Raw genomic sequence first — 22772 nt, 5'->3', positions numbered from 1 at the left:
AGTTCCTCCTGTTCTCCCTTTTCTCCTTCTCCTTCTTTTTCCTTAAGTCAGGACCCAGCCTCCCAAAGCCGTGGGTGTAGAAGGGTCAGGGGGCTGATGCTCACTTAAGACAGATTCCGATCAGAACTGGCAGCAATGGCAAGCAGCCAGCTTGTTTTATCTCCATCTACCGGGTGCATGAGAAACGGGAAAAAAAAGACACTGACTGCAGGAAGCAATCTGCCAGGCTCATCAAGGAACCTCCCGGTGCCTCTGATCAAAGCCCTGCTCTGGAAGCATAATCTGTGCTTTTCAAGTTCTGTCGTCCGAGTAAAGGGACTTTCAGTGGCTACATTAAAAGATACAGATCGGAGCGAGTGCAGCGGAAAGAACCCGCCACTGAACAGCCGGGTCTGGTCCTGCCAAAGGGCCTTCTGGCCGAGACGAAATATTCGCCCCACCTTGCATTTTGATCAGGAATCCAATCTCTACAGTGACTTCCTCACGTCTGCAGTCAGCTTATTCCTGTTCACTGCCTCCTTTCTTTCTGCCGCATGACGTTGTTCACTATCAGGGTTAACTTGGATAAAGCAAAGCAAACTAAATAAAACATCCTCGGAGTTGTTGTAACAGACGTCCAGGATGAGACGCATCATTACTGATGAGATTTCAGAAATCCCAAGGCCTCGCGTACTGACTCCAGTCCCACGGCTACATGAACAGTAAACAGCACACGCGGATCACTAAACAAACGCACAGCACTGATGGGAAGACGACTCTGTCTCCTCGTGTGCAACAGAAGCAGACCCCAGTGTTCAGCAGCACGTGCAGAATTGCTCTAATGTGCAAAAGAACAGGAGCGATGGAGCTAGAGCCCCGTGCTGATGCTGTGAAGGTTTCCTGCACAGGTTGTGATGGCTGTTGGGGAGAGAGGAATTGATCTCATAGGATCCTCAAGACCCATGAGAGCCACAGAAAAGACCCGCTTTTCAGTTCAGAGAATAGAATTTCCGCTAACACTTTGTGCAGATTCACGCAGCCAAGGATGGCTCCAGTCTCTTCCTCTTCGAGCATCACTTCTAAGCGTATGGAGGAGAATAGCCATCAGTTTCACGGCTAACCACTCGGAGCCAGAGGAAGCATAGGGCTGCTTCATGGAAACATATGTTGGCCTCTTGGCAATCTGAGGACCATGGTGCCTGAACAAAACCACCCATTAGGACCAGCTGCTGATTCAAACATTTCTTATTTAATCCTTGTTCTTGTGAACCTCCCACAAGAGAGTGGTAACAATTTTGCCTGTAACTTTCAACGCGTTGCAAACAAACGCTTTACTTCTGAAACTGAGGGGTCTGGCTTTTTAGATAAGAAGTTAGTTGTTTGTTTTTTTAATTATTTGCCTTCTGACTAGTACAAGAGTGAAATAGGAATACACTTAATTTCTCTAGAGTGAATAATTTGTCTTATAGCATAGAGAATATGAAAGGTTACGTCTTAGAGAAGCTGAAGAAAGCCACCTTTCCTAACTATTCAAGATGGAACGCATAAACAAATACGATCTGCAAATGAATACGTTTCTTCTTTTCTTTGGCCTCCTTTAAGGAGATAAAAAAGCCAAGGAAAATAAATTAGTGTAATGAAATGGGAACTCTTCCCCATGTTTTATTTTGAGGTACTTTTTCAAAGGCCCGGTGTGCGTGAGGTTCAGCGTCACACCGTACCCAGTGGCAAAGTCAAAAGTGTCCTAGCACACGTGGGGAGAGGGACAGCTGCCTGGCTGCCCTGGGTTGTTCCCTGGCCCCCTCCCTCCTTGTTTGACTCCAGACTCCAATCAGGAGTCTTGGAGGACCGAAGGCTGGTCAGGTGTTGTGGTTCCTGCCAGTCCCTCTCTTGGTGGAAGAATCTTCCCAGATTCCTCAACAACTCAAGGTTCTTTCTCAACATTAATGAAGTTGTTATCTGTGTTTGTTAAAAGAGCAAAATGTAACAAAATCTTTGTGTTCTCTATTCACTTCTGTTCAATTGTTGTTCAGTCGCTCAGTCATGTCTGACTCTCTGCAACCCCATGGACTGCAGCATGCCAGGCCTCCCTGTCCATCACCAATTCCTGGAGTTTACTCAAAAACTCACGTCCATTGAGTCGGTGATGCCATCCAACCATCTCATCCTCTGTCGCCCCCTTCTTCTCCTGCCCTCCATCTTTCCCCAGACACTGGCTTAAAGTTCTGAGAGTGAGTCAGCTGAAATAACTTCACTCCCTCCAGCCTGCAGAACGGTTCTGCACGCGAGCCCCACGTCTGATGCCGCTGAGTCCTGCGCTGCTCGCTGACTTCACTCTCCGTTAGCAGCTCCTCCTTCCCCCTCCTTTTTTTATCCTGTCTTTTGGCACGGATGTGCATCCGTGCCTACTACAGGCTGTGTGCGCGTCCTCCTTCAGACCGCTATTTAAAGTTCAACTCCGTTATTAGTTAAAAAAGGGAAAGAACAGGAGATGGGATAATAAAGAAAGTGCTTGGGTGGCACCGACAATTAAACCGTTACTCACCCATGCTAAAATGCTAGGTTCTTGGTTCTTTGCCATGGACGGGTGAGGATGCTGGTGTCACCCCAGGGCTCACCACCTGCCCTACCGACCCTGTCTTCCCCTTTCAGACACATCAGCTAGTCTGCACCGCCTCTTCGTGTCGTTTTGCACTGAAGCACCTTTCTCGGCCTCATCAGCCATCATACATTTTCCCTCAGAGACACTCTGCCTCCCCATCATTTCTAAAGATGAGGCTTATATCTGCTCTCCCGTAATTGTTCTGTTTTGCCGAAACTACCGGCTACCAAACTCTCTGCCTCCTGTGCAGGTTCAGATGCTTCATAGCTAGAAACTTGCAGGAATTCCTGGTGTCAAGGACCCCGACTCCCATCACTGCTCAGTTCTGTTCCTCAGTTCTTTTACATTTCACATTCCTGTTCCTGGCACTAGTCGCGGCGGCCTTCTGAGTTGCTTCAGGGATTAAACAAGATCCAGACGGCACCTCTGGGTTTCTGAAGAGCACACCCCTGCTCCGTCTCCTGCTCCTTCCCCCTCTGGAAGCATGGCTTCCATGCCAGGGAACCCTGGGCTCTGTCAACCACCCCTGTTTTGGTTCCTCCAACTTCTCCCCTTTTAGACACTCCAGAAGGCTCTGCTGCCTATGCTGGGGTCTGAGATGCAGGCAAACTCGATCCTGAACTCCTCCCTGAGTCATAAACATTGGCTCCAGGCTTCCTTTGTCCTATGTTTGCTGATGAAACTGGTGAATCAGGGACTACGCTTGGCATCGTCTTTGCCAAACACATCACAGCACTTTGGTTTTGCTGGTGAGTCTCAGGCAGCGGCAACCTACTCCAATAATCTTGCCTGGAGAATCCCATGGACAGAGGAGCCTGATGGGCTACAGTCTATGGGGTTGGACACAACTGAAGTGGCTGAGCACACACACACATGCATGCACACACACACACACACACACACACACACACACACACACACACTTGGGCAGCTCCTGCAATGACTCAGCTCACCTACTGGCAACCCTGACCTGCTCTGGTAGGAGCTTGGGGGTCACCCACCTGCCACCCAGGTAACGGGCAGTGCTTCAGGGCCAGCCGGCACCTCTCCTCGGCGGGCAGTGTCCTCTCGTTGCCAGGGAGGGTCTCGGCCAAGGGCCTGTACCTGCAAAAGCAGCGGGGACAGGAAAGCCGTGAGTGAACTGGTCAAGCAAATGGCTTTCTTCAGCAGCGTTGCCTTTGTTGCCCAGTTTTTAAATCCTCCCCCTTTCTTACTTTGCCCTCCATGCCCTCACACCTCCGTGTGTCGTGCATTTCACCCTGGATCACTTGGAACAGCCCTTGCCCTTGACATGGATGTGACTTTAAAAGGAACCAAATACACTTCTCAGTCCTCTAGCGTACCTTTAATATTACCAAGAGAGATGCAAACCATTTATCAGAAGCGCGTTCGAAGAGAAAGAATACGAACTTACTAGTTCTCATTTAGAGTTTTAGAATACTCTTAAAATACACCATTTAAGATATTCCAGCATTCTTTATCAATGTTTGAGAGTGAGTCTAGATGTAGTTAGAATCTATAATAAAGGAAGACCAAAGCGCCCAGAAGCCTTACATAAGTGAGCAGTAGAGAAGTGCCCTCCCCATAGAGTGGAGACCGAGTGCTTTAAATCTTCTAGAGGGACCTTTTATTTTTGGAAAATTCTTCCAAATAATTAGATTTCACTCTCTGGCTGAAATTCATGGCTATATAAAGTTTTCCTCTGGGTTTGTAAAAAAAAAATGTCTTTAAAGATTATATGACCCATTAAAAAAAAAAAAGGACGCAAAGGCATTTAACCTGGCATGCAAGCAACACAGCGTTAGGAGAAAGGGGAGGGGCGGGGCGGGGAGGATGAGCACAGGAGGAAGGAGAGAAGCACAGGGCGGCATCTGGTGTGTGTATAATCCTCACGTTGGGCCACCCTGGGAACTTACTGCCGATCAGTAAATCACCGCAATTCTCTGTCAGTTTCTGTGGAACATCTTAGCTTTCCATCTCAAGTTTGTTGCAGCAAATCTGGCATCTTCTAAAAGGTGGTCTGCTTCCCGAGGGAAACAATGAATCCCCTGCACCTTTGGCTGCCCACCCCCCTCCACCCTCCCCGACCCGAGCTGGACGTGTCCTGCTGGCGGTCACGTGGGCATGCTCAGTCACCCAGTCATGTCCGGTGCTTTGCGACCCTGTGGACTGTAGCCCGCCAGGCTCCTCTGTGGATTTTCCAGGCAGATTCTGGAGGGGGTGGCCACGCCCTCCTCCAGGGGGTCTTCCTGCCCCAGGGGTTGAACCCATGTCTCTCAGGTCTCCTGCATTGCCAGGTGGATTCTTTACCCCTAGAGTTACCTGGGAAGCCCCGCTGGCAGCCACACCACTTCTTCATTTCTGCAGGTACAGAAGAGAAACTAGGGTGTCCACTGTGCGGGCTCGGGGCTTGGGGGCAGGGCAGCAGGAGCTACGGATCTGGGGCACAGCATTACCCCTGAGAAAATACACCTGTGTGACCTTTCCAACAGCAGACTTTCGTTTCCTCTCTAAAATCCTTTTAGCGCTGTCCCCCACAACCCACCACTTTATCTGCCCTGGATTGAGCATCGTCATCGTCCTGCTAGCCACAAGTCAGGCAAAATAAATATGGCAGCATCAGCAACATCCCTTCCCTCTCAAACCTAGATTTTTGCTCATGTATTAACTCAGGGCACAGAAGGGAGTAAAAATTGCAGCAGAGGCTGAACATGCATTTGGAGTGCCAGAGGCGAGGCTCTGAAAGCTCCCGCTCATCGTTTTGATCACACGGAATGGTCTAAGACGATCTGTCGATGATATTCAGTGATTATTTTTCCTTTTTTTTTTAATAAGAGGCAAGAATATGCTTTCCTACCCAGTAGGCACTAGACTTGGTATCTGCTGTGTTTTTTTTTTTAAGCTGGTCTTATTGTGGTTGCTGCAGAAGAGAAGAGGGTCTTTCTAGGCTGGCACAGAGCAGAGGAACCAGGGATAACAGAGGTTGCGTGTGGGGGCTTGGGAAGCAGGAGGAAGCTGCAGGGGGCAGTGGAGGGACCACCTGAAGGTGATGGGCATTCCCCAGAGATGCTGGCACATGACCTGCGGGCATCAGGGGGCCAAAAGTGATTATGCGTCACCACGTTCGAGGGGTTCAAAGGTGATAACTAACATAATTGTATAATGTTTCTGAATAGGAAAGAAACTGGACTGGGGACCTAAACCCAGACTCAGGTTTCAGCTTTGCAGAGATTTGCTGTGAGGTCCTTGGCAAGACACTGAGCAGGAATTCTCCCTTCTATGTTGTGCTATAAAGGTGAATTCAATTTTTATCTGTCCTCGAAGTGTGTGATCTTCCCCAGGGCACTGGGTCATCTCTGCACATCGCACGGTGTCTACAGAGATGTCTATGTGTGGAGAAAGTAACTAGTGGGCTGGCCAGAAAGTTCTTTGAGGTTTTCCCGTGAGGTGGTACGGAAAAATCCAAAGGAGCTTTGTGAGCAACCCGATCAAGGATGGGAGGCCAAGAAGCTGGGCTGGAGGAGTGGAGGACAGGGAAGAACGTTTCTCGAGCACCAAACAAGTGCCAGGAATTTTCACCTGCTGCTTCCCACGCTCCTTGAAGGTGCAACACGTCTGGATGACTGCCCTCTTTCGACAGTGAGAAGCTGATGGTCACGGAAATGAAATCCCTTGCTCAAGTTGACATGGATGATGTTGAATTGTGTTTTCCCCCAACCTTCCGCTGCCCTGAATAGATAGATGGCTCAGCAGGTAAAGAGTCTACCTGCAATACAGCAGACTCAGGAGACACAGGTCCAGTCCTTGGGGCAGGAGGACCCCCTGGAGAAGGAAACGGCAACCCACTCCAGCATTCTTGCCCAGAGAATCCTGTGGACAGAGGAGCCTGGTGGGCTGGTAGCAAAGAGGCAGAGACCACTGATGACTAAGCACAGCACAGCGGATACATGGATGTGACCCGATCTGGAAATAGGCTTGAAGGACGCAATGCAGTTAGGATGACGGCGGCAGGCAGGGCCCGAATCCCACAGGACTGGTGTCCTGGCAAGAGGCAGAAATGCAGTGTGAGGACAGAGCCACAGGGAGGACATCACTTGGCGAGGGAGGCGGGAGTGGGGTGATGCAGCTGAAAGGACTGGGGGGGCCACCCGCAAAGCTAGAGCAGGCAAGCAAGGGCCCCAGAGGGCTGGGCCCCACTGGCGTCTCCGGAACTGTGAGAGAGTCCGTTTCTGTGGCTCAAAGCCCCCCTGCGAGGCCTGACACAGACGTGGAAGGGCCTGAGCTGGGACTGCACTGGGGTGGCCTGACTCTGGAGGCGGTGTCTCCACCAGCGGCAGTGGTTCAAGGCGCGAAGGAAGCCTCCCCGGCCCCAGGCGGTTCCAGAGTAAAAGGGACGAGACTGGGCACACACATCTGAAACGGCCAAATGCACGGGGGCCACCAGCGGATGGGACTCTCAGAGACGGGACTCCTTGGTTCTCTGACCTCTGGGTGACTGAGCATCCCTCTGGCAGTGAACTAAGCTCCTAATGAAACACAGACTCATTCAAACACCCAGGAAAAGCAATGCGTTCCCACCACTTAGCCGGTTACACAATGAAACGAAATCACTCACATAATCTCTATTCTTCTATAATTGTCTCATTCTGGAACTCTGCTAATTATCACGGAGAGTGGAATTGACATAACTCAAGTATCTGAATACAGTATTAACAAGTCAGAACAAAAGTCTTAACATGCGGTGCCTTTCTCTTCTCGTTTTATATAGTTCTTTTGACACTTAAAGTGGTATAATTCTGACATTTCAACCGAAAAGACAAAGCCGTCATCTTAGACAGGGTGAGGGGCTCTATTTTAATGTAATTAAAAGCATCTTGTCTCTGGAATTTGAATGTCGCCTCTAGATGGAGTCACGGGTCCACCCCTGCACTGAAGCTTGGCCTCCCGGAGACTGCCATCCCAGACGGAATGGTAATGGCCACCGCAGAGCCGCATGCGGTCCTGAGCACAGGGGGTGGGGGTCTGGAGAAGGGGCTTCTCCTCTCTTGTTCCCACACATCCCTGGCCTCCGTGGTCCAGGAGGTGGTCACCTCCATCCAGCCAGGCTGACACCTGCCCTGGGCCCTAGAGAGACCAGCCAACCGTAAGAAGTCAATGTCCACTCTTCCAACTGACCCCCTCCTGTCTCAGCCCCATCTGGGATGAGAGACGTGACTGTTATCTAGTTCCATGTCCAGAATCGCGTCCTCTGTTTCATTCATTCGGGCTCATTCAATCAACCAACCAAAACTGACTCAGCACAAAACAGATCCCAGGAACGCAGCGGGAAAGAGAACAGACAAGTGTCTCAGTCACTCAGTTGTGTGTGACTCTTTGCAACCCCACAGGCTGTAGCCCGCCAGGCTCCTCTGTCCAGGTAACTCTCCAGGCAAGAATACCGGAGGAGTGGGTTGCCATTTCCTTCTCCAAGGGATCTTCCCGACCCAGGGATCGAACCCGGGTCTCCTGCGTTGCACGTGGACTTTACCATCTGAGAGCACACAACAGATTCCAGGAACACAGCAGGAAGCGAAACGGACAAAAGCCCTTCTGTTTCATGATGGAGACAGAGAACAGAAATGTAAACGAGCAAGGAGGTCAGATCCAAGAGAGATGGAGGAAAATGAGGCAGGGGAGGTTTCGGGGTGAGCAGATTCCTGCTGATCACCTGCTCGGGTGAACAGGATCCACACCGGGGGTGTGGGGTCCGGCAGCCCGGGGCGGGTCGTGTGCGCATGCTCAGAGAACCGAGGGGGCGGGGCGGCCGGTGCAGGTGGGAGGGGAGATGGAGGAGAGGGACCCCGAGGTAACCACACGGGGGGACGAGGGCCCCCACGGGTGCCGTGAAGGGCTTCATCTGGGACTCGGAGAGCCCTAGCGAGCAAGGCTGTGGGCAGATGAGCCACGTTAGTGGACACCTGAAGAATCATCACGGCCGCGAGGCAGAGAGCAGGCTAAGGGAATGCGCGGGGCCTGGGGAGAGCCTCCCAGGACGTGGCTCTTCCAAGCGGTGGGAACTGATAAACTCGGTCCATATTTGAGGCAGATCTAATAGGCTCTCCCAGGCGTTGATGTGGATGGGAAAGGAAGAGAGGATGACCCCAAGTATCTTGACCGAGGACACTGAGGATGAAGTTGACATTGCCTGAGATGGAGAAGTCTGGGAAGATAACTTATTTTCCTGGACGAACTCTCCATAAACAGAAGGAAACAGTCGTGCAACTCAGGAGACCCAGAAGGGGCGTGGAGGCGAAAGGCCCAAAGGAGGTGTGGACCAGATGTCACCAACGCCCCCGAACCAGACTTGGCGCCTCCCTGGTTGGCCATTCCTCAGCTGGGGTCAGCTTCTTTTCTGTCGGAGCCTTCTGCCTGTCTGGTCAGAAGGACCATGCAGGAAACTGGGTCTGTTTCCTTTATGATGCAGAACACTCGGGGTTCTCTTGGGGCTGAAAGCTAAAACCGTGTTAGACACGCCATCTGTCTCATGTCTCTTGTGAAATCTGTCTCTGATGACTTTCAACTTCCCCTTCCTCCTGGTCTACAAGCTCAATTCCCAGCGAGTTCTAGCACAGTTCAGTCAGTCAGCTCAGTCGCTCAGTCATATCCGACTCTTTGCGACCAAATGGACTGCAGCACGCCAGGCTTCCCCATCCATCACCAACTCCCGGAGCCTACTCAAACTCACGGCCTATCACAGTTACTGAAAATTTTTATGGCACCCATACTCATCATTAAGAGCTCTTTCTACATCAAGGATTCGTGAAAACTCTCCTCGGCGCACTCACAGAATCCAGAAGACGATGATGGAAGAGTAACAGATGTGAGCAGCACTGACGAAAGAATACGTGAAAGAGCCACATCACTGGTCCTTTCCTTCCGGGGCCTCTGTATTCTAAGAGGGGTAGGTTGAAGTTGCAGTAACAGAGAAGAAGCTAACAATTAAGAAATGCAAAGTAGGATCTAAAGAAAGTGATGAAATAAATATTCCTCTTTTCAAAATGGGTTGTTCCTCCTGGTTTCAAGAATAATATTGAGATTCTGTCCCTCACGGTCCTAGAAACAAAGAAAGAGCTCATGCAGTAACTGCAGGCATCTGGCTAAACATTGTAATGACTCTTAGCTGACTCTCATGAAATTGTAGAATCACTGCCTTAGAAAAATACAAAGGATATATATTAAGCTAATGCTTAAAAAAAAACTTAGATGCAATCTCCTGAAATCGTTTGTTGAATGTTCATTTCCTCTCTTCTTTCTCAAAGAAAATTCTTTCATGAAAGTTTCAGTCTCAAAACCCCTTAAAATTTAATTCTATTCAGCAAATATTCTCTGGGCACCTATTACGAGCCGCATACTCTGCCAAGGAATGCACTGGTCACCGAGTGAAGTCGCTCAGTCGTGCCCAAATCTTTGCAACCCCATGGACTGCAGCCCGCCAGGCTCCTCTGTCCCTGGGATTCTCCAGGCAAGAATAACTGGACTGGGTTGCCATTTCCTTCTCCAGGGGATCTTCCCAACTCGGATTGAACCCAGGTCTGCATTACAGGTGGATCCTTTACCAGGGAAGCCCAAGATGTGTTCTAATTACTGCATATGCTCAAAGACAAAACACGCCTTTTTCTGGCTAAAATGATATCTCCGGAAAGATGTGATTTTTTTTTAAATTTCAAGACCTGATGATGGCATTTCTCCTATTAGGGACTTATTTTAATTGCTTCGCTGAGAACAATGAAAGGATGTTTGAGGATTCCTGACCACTTCATTCTCCCAGAGAAAGGCCTGGATAATCCACAGGAAGGGGAAGATGGAGCTGCAGGGAGCTCGCCCTCAGGGGAAAGACAGGAGAAGACATCAGGTGAAGGAGAGTGTTTTGCTTCTTAGAGCCAAGGAAGAACGGCCTGACCTTACAGGCAGTGCTGGTAGAAATCTACAGATTCTACATTCTCCCCATGCTTATTTTTGTGTATTTCTGCTTTTCTCCAGGTTAACGTGTCCATTAATTTTTAGCTCCAGAACAATGAGCCTGCAGTTTCTTCTCTAACATTCATTCCCTTGATATTTTTCACACAGGGCCCTGCGTGGTTTCTCTACCTGGCGTCCAGCACAAACGTAGCTGTCTGGCGGGCGTGGGGGGGTGGGGAACAGGATGCATTTCGCCCCTTCTACGCACGTGCCTGGATTGCCATTTGCTCCGCGTATCCCTGCTCTCGCGGTAAACACAGTGCAGGTGCGGAAGGGTGATTTTCTAGCTATTTGGGGCTAATTTCCAGCATTTAGGAGGCTGAGTGGTGGGTTGAGGGTAACAGCTGCCTAGCAACGGGGCTGACATACATCATGAAAATAGTGAGAAGTACGAAGATGAGGGAGCACAAGTGGGCTTGAGAGAGAAATAAAATCCATCTCAGCGTGGAGGCTGCGGGGAGGATAAGAAGGAGAGATGAGACACACACAGAGAGGACTCGCACAAGTGCTTTCCAACTGGAGAGGATCACTTGTTCTTCCTTTTAAAGAAAAGGATGCGAAAGCAAAGAGAGAAAGTTGTCCAAAAAATCCTCTCGTTCACACAAAAATCTGTGTTCAGTGTTGCCCGTTCCCCTTTCTCTTCTTCTGACATTTAAGGTTTACAAGTCCCTTCCCGGGCTGTAGGTTGGTCTGAGCTTTATCAAGGGGTGGCCCGTGTGCTGGGTGGGCTCTGCCTTTTGCCACCCCCCAGGCCCACCCTGCAGAACAAAGCCTGAGACGCTTATCGGGTCACGTGGAGCTTTTCCCACCTGCACCGGCCCCCCTTCTACCAGCTCCCACGACCCTCTGCATTGAGCCGATCGAACCACTTCCGCCCCCCTCATTTCTCTGCCTCTGCTGCGCCCAGTGGCTGGACCTCCTCAGCCTGAAAGTTTCCAGTGGGCTCCCCTCCCTCCCCTCCTCGGCCTCCACTCAGCTTGAGAGGATAAAGGTAACCATGGTACAGATGAATGGATAAATGAGGGGTATCAGCAACTGAAAATGGCAAGAGCCAGATGCCATGCTACTGCCTTCAACGCCGAACCTTCCAAATCAAGGCTGTTTTCTCCTCTCTGTCTCCTTTTCATTAGCTGGGGGTACTGCTCTTGTGGCGATTATTTTAATAACATTATTAGGCGCTTGTCTTAATGTCATCACATACATATTTCCTAGGCATTGATCTGTTACAATTCTCAAACACAGCATTCAAAATTCAAACTCAGGGCCTGGCTTGTGCGTCATGGCTGGCGGAGATCCAGACGCATGAGAAAGGAGATAACACGAAGGAGACGGGGGGTTCTGGGCCAGCTGAGGGCCTGGGCGAAGCCCTCTCCCCTTCCCCTTTGGGTGTGAGTTCCACCGAAGGTGTGCTCTGCCCCTTGGCTGTGATCACTAAGGCGTCCACTGGCTGCAGCCTCTGAGCACCTGGCAGGGCAAAGGCAGCGGGTACCGTGGACCCCAACCAAAGAAGCAAGTCCAGTGAGACTCTAGCCACTTCCTTGGAAGCGTCTCCCTCTTCATCCTGTGGCTGCGCAGCCTGCCAGGAGATGCTGCCTCAGTCCTGTGGTGTCCATTTATGCAAGGCATGTAATTAAGCCAGAGGTTCTCTTCCGGACAATATGGGAGCCAAATAATAATAATAAAAAAGAATATGAAAATCTACCTTGGCCCCCGGGACTAAGCCAGTGTACCAATCTGCAGATAAAAAATGAGTTCAGAGCATCTGCCTAGAATTTACATGACAATGCTCTCAAGTTCTCTGACTTCAAGCCGGCCCCACCATCTCATCTGAACTGTACAACAGAAGGAAAAAATGAATTCAGAGCACCTGCCTAGAATTTACATGACAATGCTCTCAAGTTCTCTGACTTCAAGCCAGCCCCACCATCTCATCTGAACTGCACAACAGAACGATAGCTGGTTTTTCAGTAACAGGATGGAAGTGAAACACTTGTAAGTGTCCTGATGTGAAATACACACTGGGTTCCGTTTCCTGAACAGTCTGTGCCTCAGGGCATCTCTTCTTGGTCAGGTTTGTGGGTTCAACACGGCCTGAGTTTATCTTTATATAGAGAATACCCACCCGTGTACACACCACACTGCAGGGTCATCTACTATGGGGACATTCAAAGCTGGGATTTGTGATGGAGCTGAAATAACCACTGAGGCCAGGAGGCCAGCCTGTCGTTTTCCGATCTCTTCACACATGGCCAGGAGGATGCTGAGCACCGTTGGTGGATGGGGAGGCTGCAGGGCTCCATCCTGCCCCCTCATCCATGTTCTGCAGAATGTACTGGCTGAGCCATAGCCTGCATTTATCAGGTACTAGAACAGCTTGCCTCCCTAAACTGAAAAGAACAGCTGTTCATTTGCTGTTTAAGCCGAAATGAGAGTCCTCTCTAAGCTTTGTGGCTTAAGTAAAATTACCTCGTCCCTAAATCAATTTACTCCCTAATCAAACATCCACTGGGGTCAGTCTGACCTCTTGTGCTTGAGTAGGAACAGGAAACCGAGGCAGGTTGGTTTACTTGTTGGAGATATTTGTTGCTTTAGTTGTTGTTTCTCTGAACAGTAGAGAGTTGTTTCTCTCCCTACTTAACAGAGAAGGCACTTCTCCTTGAAAATGGCTGAAGCATTTTATGGAGATTGGTGGCGAATGCCAGTTATTTTATGATTTCAATGTTTATGTCGAGTTCATCTACTGAATTGAGTTACTAACAACCAGAGAAACCTGCTGCTCTGAATATCATTGTCATTACAATTGGTTAGCAGATCATGAAGAGGAATGCACTTATTCACATCTCTGAAGGAGCAGCCTGGCGCTGAAACAAGCTCTCACAATTTCCACAGCGATGAAACTCTCTTCTGAATGTCTACTGTAGAAAGTGCGTGACGAGAGCTAAAAGAAGACTTGGGGTTCGGTATCTGAACCCAATTATGTTTGCTAACTTTGGAAAATATTAATTATATAAAAAATGCCTTATTGAAGTGTGTGCATATTTAATGCATTCACTGGGTGAGTCTGGAAATAACTGTACCTCTGTGAAATGACCGCAGCTATGAAATTAAAAGATGATTGCTCCTTGGAAAAAAAGTTTCGACAAACCTAGACACTGTATTTAAAAGCAAAGACATTTCTTTGCCAACTAAGGTCCATATAGTAACACTATGTTTTTTTCTAGTAGTCATGTATGGAAGTGAGAGTTGGACCATAAAGAAGGCTGAGTGCCTAAGAACTGATGCTTTTCAACTGTGGTGTTGGAGAAGACTTTTGAGAATCCCTTGGACTGCAAGATCAAATCAGTCAATCCTAAAGGAAATCAACTCTGAATACTCACTGGAAGGACTGATGCTGAAGCTGAAGCTCCAACACTTTGACCACCTGTTGCAAAGAGCTGACTCATTGGAAAAGACTCTGATGCTGGGAAAGACTGAGGGCAGGAGGAGAAGGGGGTAACAGAGGATGAGATGGTTGGATGGCATCATCGATTCAATGGACATGAGTTTGAGCAAACTCTGGGAGCTGATGAAGGACAAGGGAAGCCTGACCTACTACCATCCATGGTGTATCAAAGAGTGGGACACGACCTAGTGACTGAACAACAACTGTGAAACCATCACCACTATGAATGCCATAAACACAACCATCACCTCCAGAAGTGTCCTTTGGGCTTCTAAAGTTTCGTTTACTTACTTACTTGTGCTATGAACACTTACATAAGATTTACTCTCTTGGCACATTTTTAAGATAACGAGAGAGCACCGATAACTACAGGCGCAATGCTGCACACGGACCCCCAGGGCTTGTAAATCTTGCAGAGCAAAAACTCTGTCTCCTTGGCCATCCCCTCCCTGTTCGCCCCTCCCTCCACACTTTGGCAACCACCACCCCACTCCCTGTTTCTGTGGTTTTTGACTACTTCAGAGCCTCATATAAGTGAGATCATACGGAACGTCCTTTATTTTTAAGGCTTACATACAATGGGATATACATATTGTATGTAAGTACCATCCAAAAAAGTATTAATTTTAAAATACATCATATAATCAGACTGAGCAACTGAAAACAAGTTCTTAACTGTCCAAAGAGGAAATACAGATGGACAACAAGCACGTGAACAGATGTTCAACATCACTAAATATCAGGGAAAAGCAAATCAAAACCGCAATAAGCTATCACCTCACGGTGGTCAGAATGGCTGTTATCAAGAAGTCTACAAATAACAAATATTGGTGAGGACGTGGAGAAAAGGGAACCCCTATACATTGTTGGTGGGAATATATAGATTCGTGTGGCCCATATGGAAAACAGTACGGGAGTTTCTCAGAAAACTAGAAATAGAACTGCCAGATGACTCAGCAGTTCCGCTCTTGGGTACATATCCAAAAACACAAAACCAAAAATTTGAAAAGACACTATTTGAAATCGCAGAAGGCATGGAAACCACTGCAGTGTCCATGAACAGACGTGTGCAGAAAGAAGACGTGGCGCCCACATACAGTGGAATATTATTCGGTCACGAAAAAGAACAAAGCCCTGCCACTTGCTGTGGCATCGATGGACTTGGAGGGCATTATGCTGAGAAAATACATCAGATGGACAAAGATAAATGCCGTGCGACACTGCCATGCGTGGAATCGAAAAATTACAACAAGCTAGTGACTATAACATAAAAGAGGCAAGTTCATAGATGCAGAGAACAAAGTTTTACCAGTGGGGGGAGGGGCGATATAGGGGGGAGGGGAGGAGAGATTTTGTAGAGATTTTGTAATAACTGTAAATGGAAGGCAGCCTTCAAAAATTATATGAAAAGAAAGAAGAGAAACTAAAAAAAAAAAAAAGACAAAATTGACATTTGCATTGTGGTGAGTCATGGAAAATTAGCAAGTAGTAAATTCTAATGATAGTTAACTGAGTTGTCATCTTGAGCCAAGAAATGCAAGTAATGTACATTTTTAAGAACACAGGATCAAAATGCTACACTTTACATCTAATTTCTTTCCTCTTCAATGGTGAAGTCAAAGTTGCTCAGTTGTGTCCGACTCCCGGTGACCCCAAAGACTGAATTCACCAGGCCAGAATACTGGAGAGGGTAGCCGTTCCATTCTCTAGGGCATCTACCCAATCCAGGGATCGAACACAGGTCTCCCGCATTGCAGGTGGATTCTTTACAAGCTGAGCCACCAGGGAAGGCCAAGAATACTTCTCCGGGGGATGTTCCTGACCCAGGAATCGAACCGGGGTCTTCCGCATTGCAGGCAGACTCTTTACCAGCTGAGCTACCAGGGAAGCCTCCTCTTCAATGAGACACTTTAAATACAGACATGCCACTCTTGAAGGTTATAACAGGGATGCTTTGATAGTGAAGAGTAGCTAACACTTTTGAATTAGAACCCAGCACACCCACAGCTTGAGGGAAATAAGGTGTGCATGTAATTGTCATATTAAATCTTGATGACTTATTATTACTATTTGAAAATATTGACTGAATAAATCCAAATGGTATAAGATGCATGCTGTTTGAGACATCTTCAACATTTAAGCATGTTTTGAATTAAGGCATGTTTTGAATTAAGACATGTTTTGATGTCATGACGGGGGAGGGGATGGCCCTGGAATCTGGTGGTAGTTTCCAGGGATCCTGCTAACCACCCTACAGAGTGCGGGTCAGCTCACCATGACAAACAATGATCTCACCCCAAAGTGAATATGTTAGGCTCAACCCTCCCTTTGTTGGTGGCACTAGTGGTAAAGAACCCGCCTGCCAATACAGGAGATGCGAGAGATGAGGGTTAGATGCCTGGGTCAGGAAGATCCCCTGGAGAAGGAAATGGCAACCCACTCCAGTATTCTGGCCCAGGAAATCCCATGCCCAGCACAGGCTGGTGGGCTATAGTCCGTGGGGTCTTAAAGAGCTGGGCACAGGTGAGCACATGAGCACACACACATACTTGCTGCCTTTGCAACGTGAAAGGAGCCGCAAGCAGCACGTGAGCAAACAGGGTGCTGTGCCCGATGACGCTTTCCCTAATAACCAGGCCACCAACCGGTGTGGCCCAGGGGTCGTAGTTTGCCAACTCCTGATGCAGCATGAAGGGGAGGAAAACCACACCATCACACGGTTTCAAACATTTAATGCTTATTAGCTTCAGGGCAGCTAAGGGTACCTGAGGTCCAGGGTAGCTGAGTTTTGTGCCTAAAACACACAGTTCTTCCTTCCTCTGGGCTCTCATTCTGTCTGATGTACTCAGGCTCCTGCAATGAGAATATCCTCCCGGGACGCCTTTGGATGCTCTCAACCACCTCTTTTTATTCAAATCCGATCCTTAGGTCTCTCTCCAAGTCTGGGGTTTTCTCCATGACCTCATGCAAGGAGCTCATTCGTCACCGTCACCCAGGAGTCCTCTCGGAATTCTATCCTGTGGGGCCACAGGCTTCACTTCTAGGCTCCGACAACAACCCTGGTACCATCTCAACCTGGGAGACACGTCATACTTGGGCAAGACTGACTCATCTTTGTATCCTTAACACGTAGCACAGCCTCAGGTCGTTGCAAGGAACTCAATATTAACTCTGATGAATAACTTTTATAGAGATGTCTTTGAGCACCCAAGCTTGCAGGTCTTTAGAGAATTCTTGGGTAAGATTTAGGGCAAGAAATAAAATAACTTTCAGAGGGAGATAAAGGATAGGCATCATGTAATGTTGCACTTCGTTAGGTTGCATGTGTGATTGCTACTTAATATTAAATACTTCAATGAATGCTATATCTGCAGTTTCATAAGAAGACTTTTTAATGAAATGAATGAATGACGTGAAAATCCTGAGGAAATAATATAACATAAATATATACTATATGCACAATGTATTAATATATTTATGTTTTTATACACACACATATATATACACATTTCAAAGCCTGTGTTAACTAGCCTTTTTGTTTCTTAGAAACAGATCAGTTGTTTCTAGTATTATATATGTATCATATATTTTACTGTATATGTTATGTATATTAGTCAGTTCAGTTCAGTCACTCAGTCGTGTCTGACTCTTTGCGACCCCATGGACTGCAGCACACCAGGCTCCCTTGTCCTTCACCACCTCCTGGATCTTACTCAAACTCATGTCCATTGAGTTGGTGATGCCATCCAACCATCTCATCCTCTGTCGTCCCTTCTTCTTCTGCCTTCGCATCAGGGTCCTTTCCAATGAGTCAGCTCTTTGCATCAAGTGGCCAAAGTATTGGAGCTTCAGCATCAGTCCTTCAAATGAATATTCAGGACTGATTTTCTTTAGGACTGGTTGGATCTCCTTGAGGTCCAAGGGACTCTCAAGAGTCTTCTCCAACACCACAGTTCAAAAGCATCAATTCTTCAGTGCTCAGATTTATGGTCCAACTCTCACACCCATACATGACCACTGGAAAAACCATAGCTTTGACTATGTGGACCTTTGTTGGCAAAGTAGTGTCTCTGCTTTTTAATATGCTGTCTAGGTTGGTCATAGCTTTTCTTCCAAGGAGTAAGCGTCTTTTAATTTCATGGCTGCAGTCACCATCTGCAGTGATTTTGGAGCCCAAAAAGTAAAGTCTGACACTGTTTCCATTGTTTCCTCATCTATTTGCCATGAAGTGATGGGACTGGATGCCATGATCTTTGTTTTCTGAATGTTGAATTTTAAGCCAGTTTTTTCACTCTCCTCTTTCACTTTCATTAAGAAGCTCTTTAGTTCCTCTTGGCTTTCTGCCATAAGGATGTTGTTTCTGCCAATATCTGAGGTTACTGATATTTCTCTCGGCAATCTTGATTCCAGCTTGTGCTTCATCCAGCCTGGCATTTCGCATGATGTACTGCATATAAGTTAAGTAAGCAGGGTGACAATATACAACCTAGACATACTCCTTTCCCAATTTGGAACCATCCATTATTCCATGTCTTGTTCTAACTGTTGCTTCTTGACCTGCATACAGATTTATTAGGAGGCAGGTAAGGTGGTCTGGAATTTCCATCTCTTTCAGAATTTTCCAGTTTGTTGTGATCCACACAGTCAAAGGCTTTGGTAATCAATGAAGCAGAAGTAGACATTTTTCTGGAACTCTCTTGCTTTTTCTATGATCCAACAGATGTTGGCAATTTGATATCTGGTTCCTCTGACTCTTCTAAATCCAGCTTGAACATCCGGAAGTTCTCTGTTCATGTATTGTTGAAGCCTTGCTTGGAGAATTTTGAACATTACTTTGCCAGTGTGCGAGATGAATGCAATTTTGCAGTAGTTTGAACATTCTTTAGCATTGCTTTTCTTTGGGATTCCTCAATGGCACCCCACTCCAGTACTCTTGCCTGGAAAATCCCATAGATGGAGGAGCCTGGTAGGCTGCAGTCCATGGGGTCGCTAAGAGTCAGACACGACTGAGCGTCTTCACTTTCACTTTTCACTTTCATGCATTGGAGAAGGAAATGGCAACCCACTCCAGTATTCTTGCCTAGAGAATCCCAGGGATGGGGGAGCCTGGTGGGCTGCCATCTATGGGGTCGCACAGAGTCGGACACGACTGAAGTGACTTAGCAGCAGCAGACCACTGAAATGGACGGCAATAGTACACAGTAAAGGCCAGAGGTATTTGCTTAAACCTTAACTTTTTGAGCCCTATTCTTGACCTGATAAATGGCTATAGCAATATTTGCATGCAATGGTTGCAAAGATCTGTGAGATAACATACGAGAAATGTAAGTAAAAGGTACTTTTAAAAAAGCATATCTCCCTATCCTTGTTACTTATTAATTTTTGAAATGCTTTAAGGATCTTTTTATGTCTCAGAGTTTCCCTGGGTTAAATTGCTAGTTGGTCATCCATTAGAGAATGAGAAATTTCCTGTGAACTCATAAAATTCTACTGTGGGCAAAGCAGGTGAAACTTTTCTCTTAAAAGTCAAAGGTTTTTTTTTTTTTTTTTTTTTGCATGGGATGGGGGGCAGAACATTCATAAGTCTATTTAGGGCCCTGCACATAAATATGCATTTCTGGCCATTTTGGTCATAGAAGCTTCCAAGCCATGAATTGCCTAAGAAAAAAGTCATCAGCTTCCTGGACAATTTCTAACGTGCTTAATTTTAGCTTAATTAAAATCCCATGCACATTCAAACAAATATAGTATTCGCCTCCACTTCCTATCCAAACTCTTGTCTAGCATCATTTTATAAAATACCAGCTGCTCTATGCTAATTTTTATTCAGAGATACAAGTATGTTTAGGAAAAACTGGTATACATAATTTGAAGATCAAAAGAGAAAAGCGTACCATTATCCAGACTATCAAGAATCACCTTTAAAATACACAAGCCTTCAAATAATAGCATTCATTTTAGGAAGTTTTCTGTTGAAAGAAGAGATTACAGGTACTCACAAGCTAGCCCAGAGACAATTTAATAGAGAAACTTCCCATCTAGTAGGAAACCAATATAAAAAAATAAGTTTATAAACGTCTGCTTTCAGTCAAGATGGAGGAACAGGGGCCAGTTTGATTCTCCCTCCTCAAACAATTTAAAACTGGACAACATGTGTGAAACAGTGGACCCTTGACAGGGAAGGGCAGTGACCCCTGAGAGACAGGAAACATGCGTGAGGGCCTGGGAGCCCCCTGCTTACGGCCTGGCCTGGGAAGAGGGGTCTGTGGTTAAAAGAGGAATCCCAGGTGATGCCTGAGGCTCTCCCTCGGAGCAGGAGATGGTGCTGGGAGACGAGGGCTGCCAAAGCAACTGGAATCCACAGCCCGAGAAGACAAGGCCACACCAGAGAAGACGCCAGAGAGCCCCAGAGCTGCCCCAAGTCTCGAGCAGAAAAGCAATCACCACATGCAAGGGAAGAAACCATCTATGCCCTGAGAAAGAACCACCCGCATGGAGGAGAGGAAACCACCCCCACAACAAAGGGAGGAAGGGTGTAGGGCTCTTCCCATCAGCCAGAGTGAAAAATTCCACAATTCATCAGGCACAAGAAAAAGAACTCAGTTGCTTTGCATCAGCTGTGTAAAACAATTAGGCCCAGAAGACACACTGATTTGGTTCTAACAAACAAAGCATGTAAGAGAAAACTCTAAACAACAAACTTTTTCCAAGTGACTTAACTGCTTTTTAGGCAAAATACAATATTTATTGAAATAAAAAATACCACCTGAAAAAGTCAAATTCATGACACTTGATATCTAATGAAAAATAATTATTAGAATATTGTCACAGACCCTGTAGATATTAAAAGTGTAGTGAGGAAATGTCACAATTCTTTATGCTAATAGAAAAAGTTATCAATTTAAACAGTGCAACTCCTTAAAACTACAAATTACTGAAATCCAACCAAGATGAACTAGGCAACATGAATGCCCCTAGAACTATTAAATGAATTGAATTCATATTTAAAATTCTCCCAAATAAGAAATCTCCATACCTAAATGGCATATCTAGTAAATTCTACCAAATATTTAAAGAATGGGCTTCCTTGATAGCTCAGTTGGTAAAGAATCCGCCTGCAATGCAGGAGACCCCGGTTCAAATCCTGGGTCAGGAAGATCCCCTGGAGAAGGGATAGACTACCCACTCCAGTATTCTTGGGCTTTCCAGGTGGCTCAGCTGGTAAAGAATCCACCTGCAATGTGGAAGACCTAGGTTTGATTCCTGGGTCAGGAAGAGCTCCTGGAGAAGGGAAAGGCTACCCATTCTGGTATTCTGGCCTGGAGGATCCCACGGACTGTATAGTCCATTGGGGTCATAAAGAGTTGGACATGACACAGCAACTTTCACTTCACTTCACTTAAAGAATAATTAACACCAATTCATTGCAACCTTTTTCATGATGTAGAAGACAGGACACAATCTTGGAGAAAATGCCTGCTAATTAAATGTTTAATACATACGTGTCTTCAGAATCTATAAAGAACTCTAAAAATCGATGAGCACAGAGCAAAATTAGGCAAGACATCTGAACAGAAAATTCATCAGAGAAGATGGATGGGTAGCAGACATGCCCATGGGAAGGTGGTTGACACCGTTAGTCATTAGGGAAGTGCAAAGTAAACTCACAGTGAGACACTGGCTTATATTCATTAGAATGTCACACACGACGTGACTGATCACACCAAGAGTTGGAGAGGATGTGAGTAACTATAACTTTCATACCCTGCTGGTGGGAATACAAAATGGCATGACCATTTTGGAAAAGAGTTTGGTATTTTTTAAAAAGTTAAACATATGCTACCCATATGCCTGAGTCATCCCACTCCTATATTTCTACCCCCAAGTCCATCCCTAAAATGAAAACATGCATGCAAAGACTGGGACACAAGTGTTCATGGCAGCTCTCCTTATAATAGCAAATACTGGGAAAACCTAAATACCGACCAACAGGCAAGTGAACACTCAAAGGGAATACAACCCAGCAAAACCCTGATGACACGCAACTACATGGTGAAATGTCAGCATTATTATGGTAAGCAAAGGAGCCAGATTTTTTAAAAAAAGAGTACACAATTTATGACTCCATTTGTAAAATATCTTAGAAAATGAAACTAATTTACAGTGAGCAGAAGCATCAGTGCTTGCTTGGGGCTGAAGAAGCAGAGATGGGAAAGGAGGTGAGACTACAAAAGGGGCAGGAGGAGCCTTTTGGGGCCACGGAGCATATTCATCGAGTTGATTTGTGAAAGCGTTTCTGAGATGTGAAGTGAAAGTGAAAGTGTTAGTCTCACTCAGTCGTGTCTGACTCTGTGCAACCCCGTGGACTGTAGCCCAGCAGGCTCCTCTGTCCATGGGATTTTCCAGGCAAGAACACTGGAGTGGGTAGCCATTCCTTTCTCCAGGGGATCTTCCCAGCCCAGGGATTGAACCCAGATTTCCTGCCTTGTCAGCAGATTCTTAACCATCTAAGCCACCAGGGAAGCCCTCTGAGATGTAGGTTTATGTCAAAACTTGTCATTTTTTTAAAACTGAAAAACAGGTGCCATTTACCACATGCCAATCATCATTTATTAAAACTGTTAAATTTTTGAGAAATAAATTCACATTCGTAAAGAGAAGTCAGAGAAACAACAAAAAAAATCTGTTCTGGATGCTTACAATAGAAACCAACATTCTCGCTTCTTCTGATGTTTAGTTTGTATGTTAAGT

General features: G+C 46.7%; 1 protein-coding gene across 1 annotated transcript in view; it reads right to left on the bottom strand.

Annotated features, from left to right (window-relative positions):
* MYO16 (myosin XVI) overlaps positions 1-22772 on the bottom strand; it is a 397000-nt gene that overhangs the window by 96765 nt on the left and 277463 nt on the right. The window contains exon 27 of the mRNA XM_068984571.1: positions 3583-3685. Coding sequence (XP_068840672.1) covers positions 3583-3685 — 103 coding nt within the window. The remainder of the gene's footprint in view (positions 1-3582; positions 3686-22772) is intronic.

The sequence above is a fragment of the Capricornis sumatraensis genome, chromosome 12, assembly GCF_032405125.1.
Source record: "Capricornis sumatraensis isolate serow.1 chromosome 12, serow.2, whole genome shotgun sequence".
Lineage (NCBI taxonomy): Eukaryota > Metazoa > Chordata > Mammalia > Artiodactyla > Bovidae > Capricornis > Capricornis sumatraensis.
The sequence above is the reverse complement of the archived record's forward strand: the minus strand, read 5'-3'. Positions and strand labels throughout refer to the sequence as shown.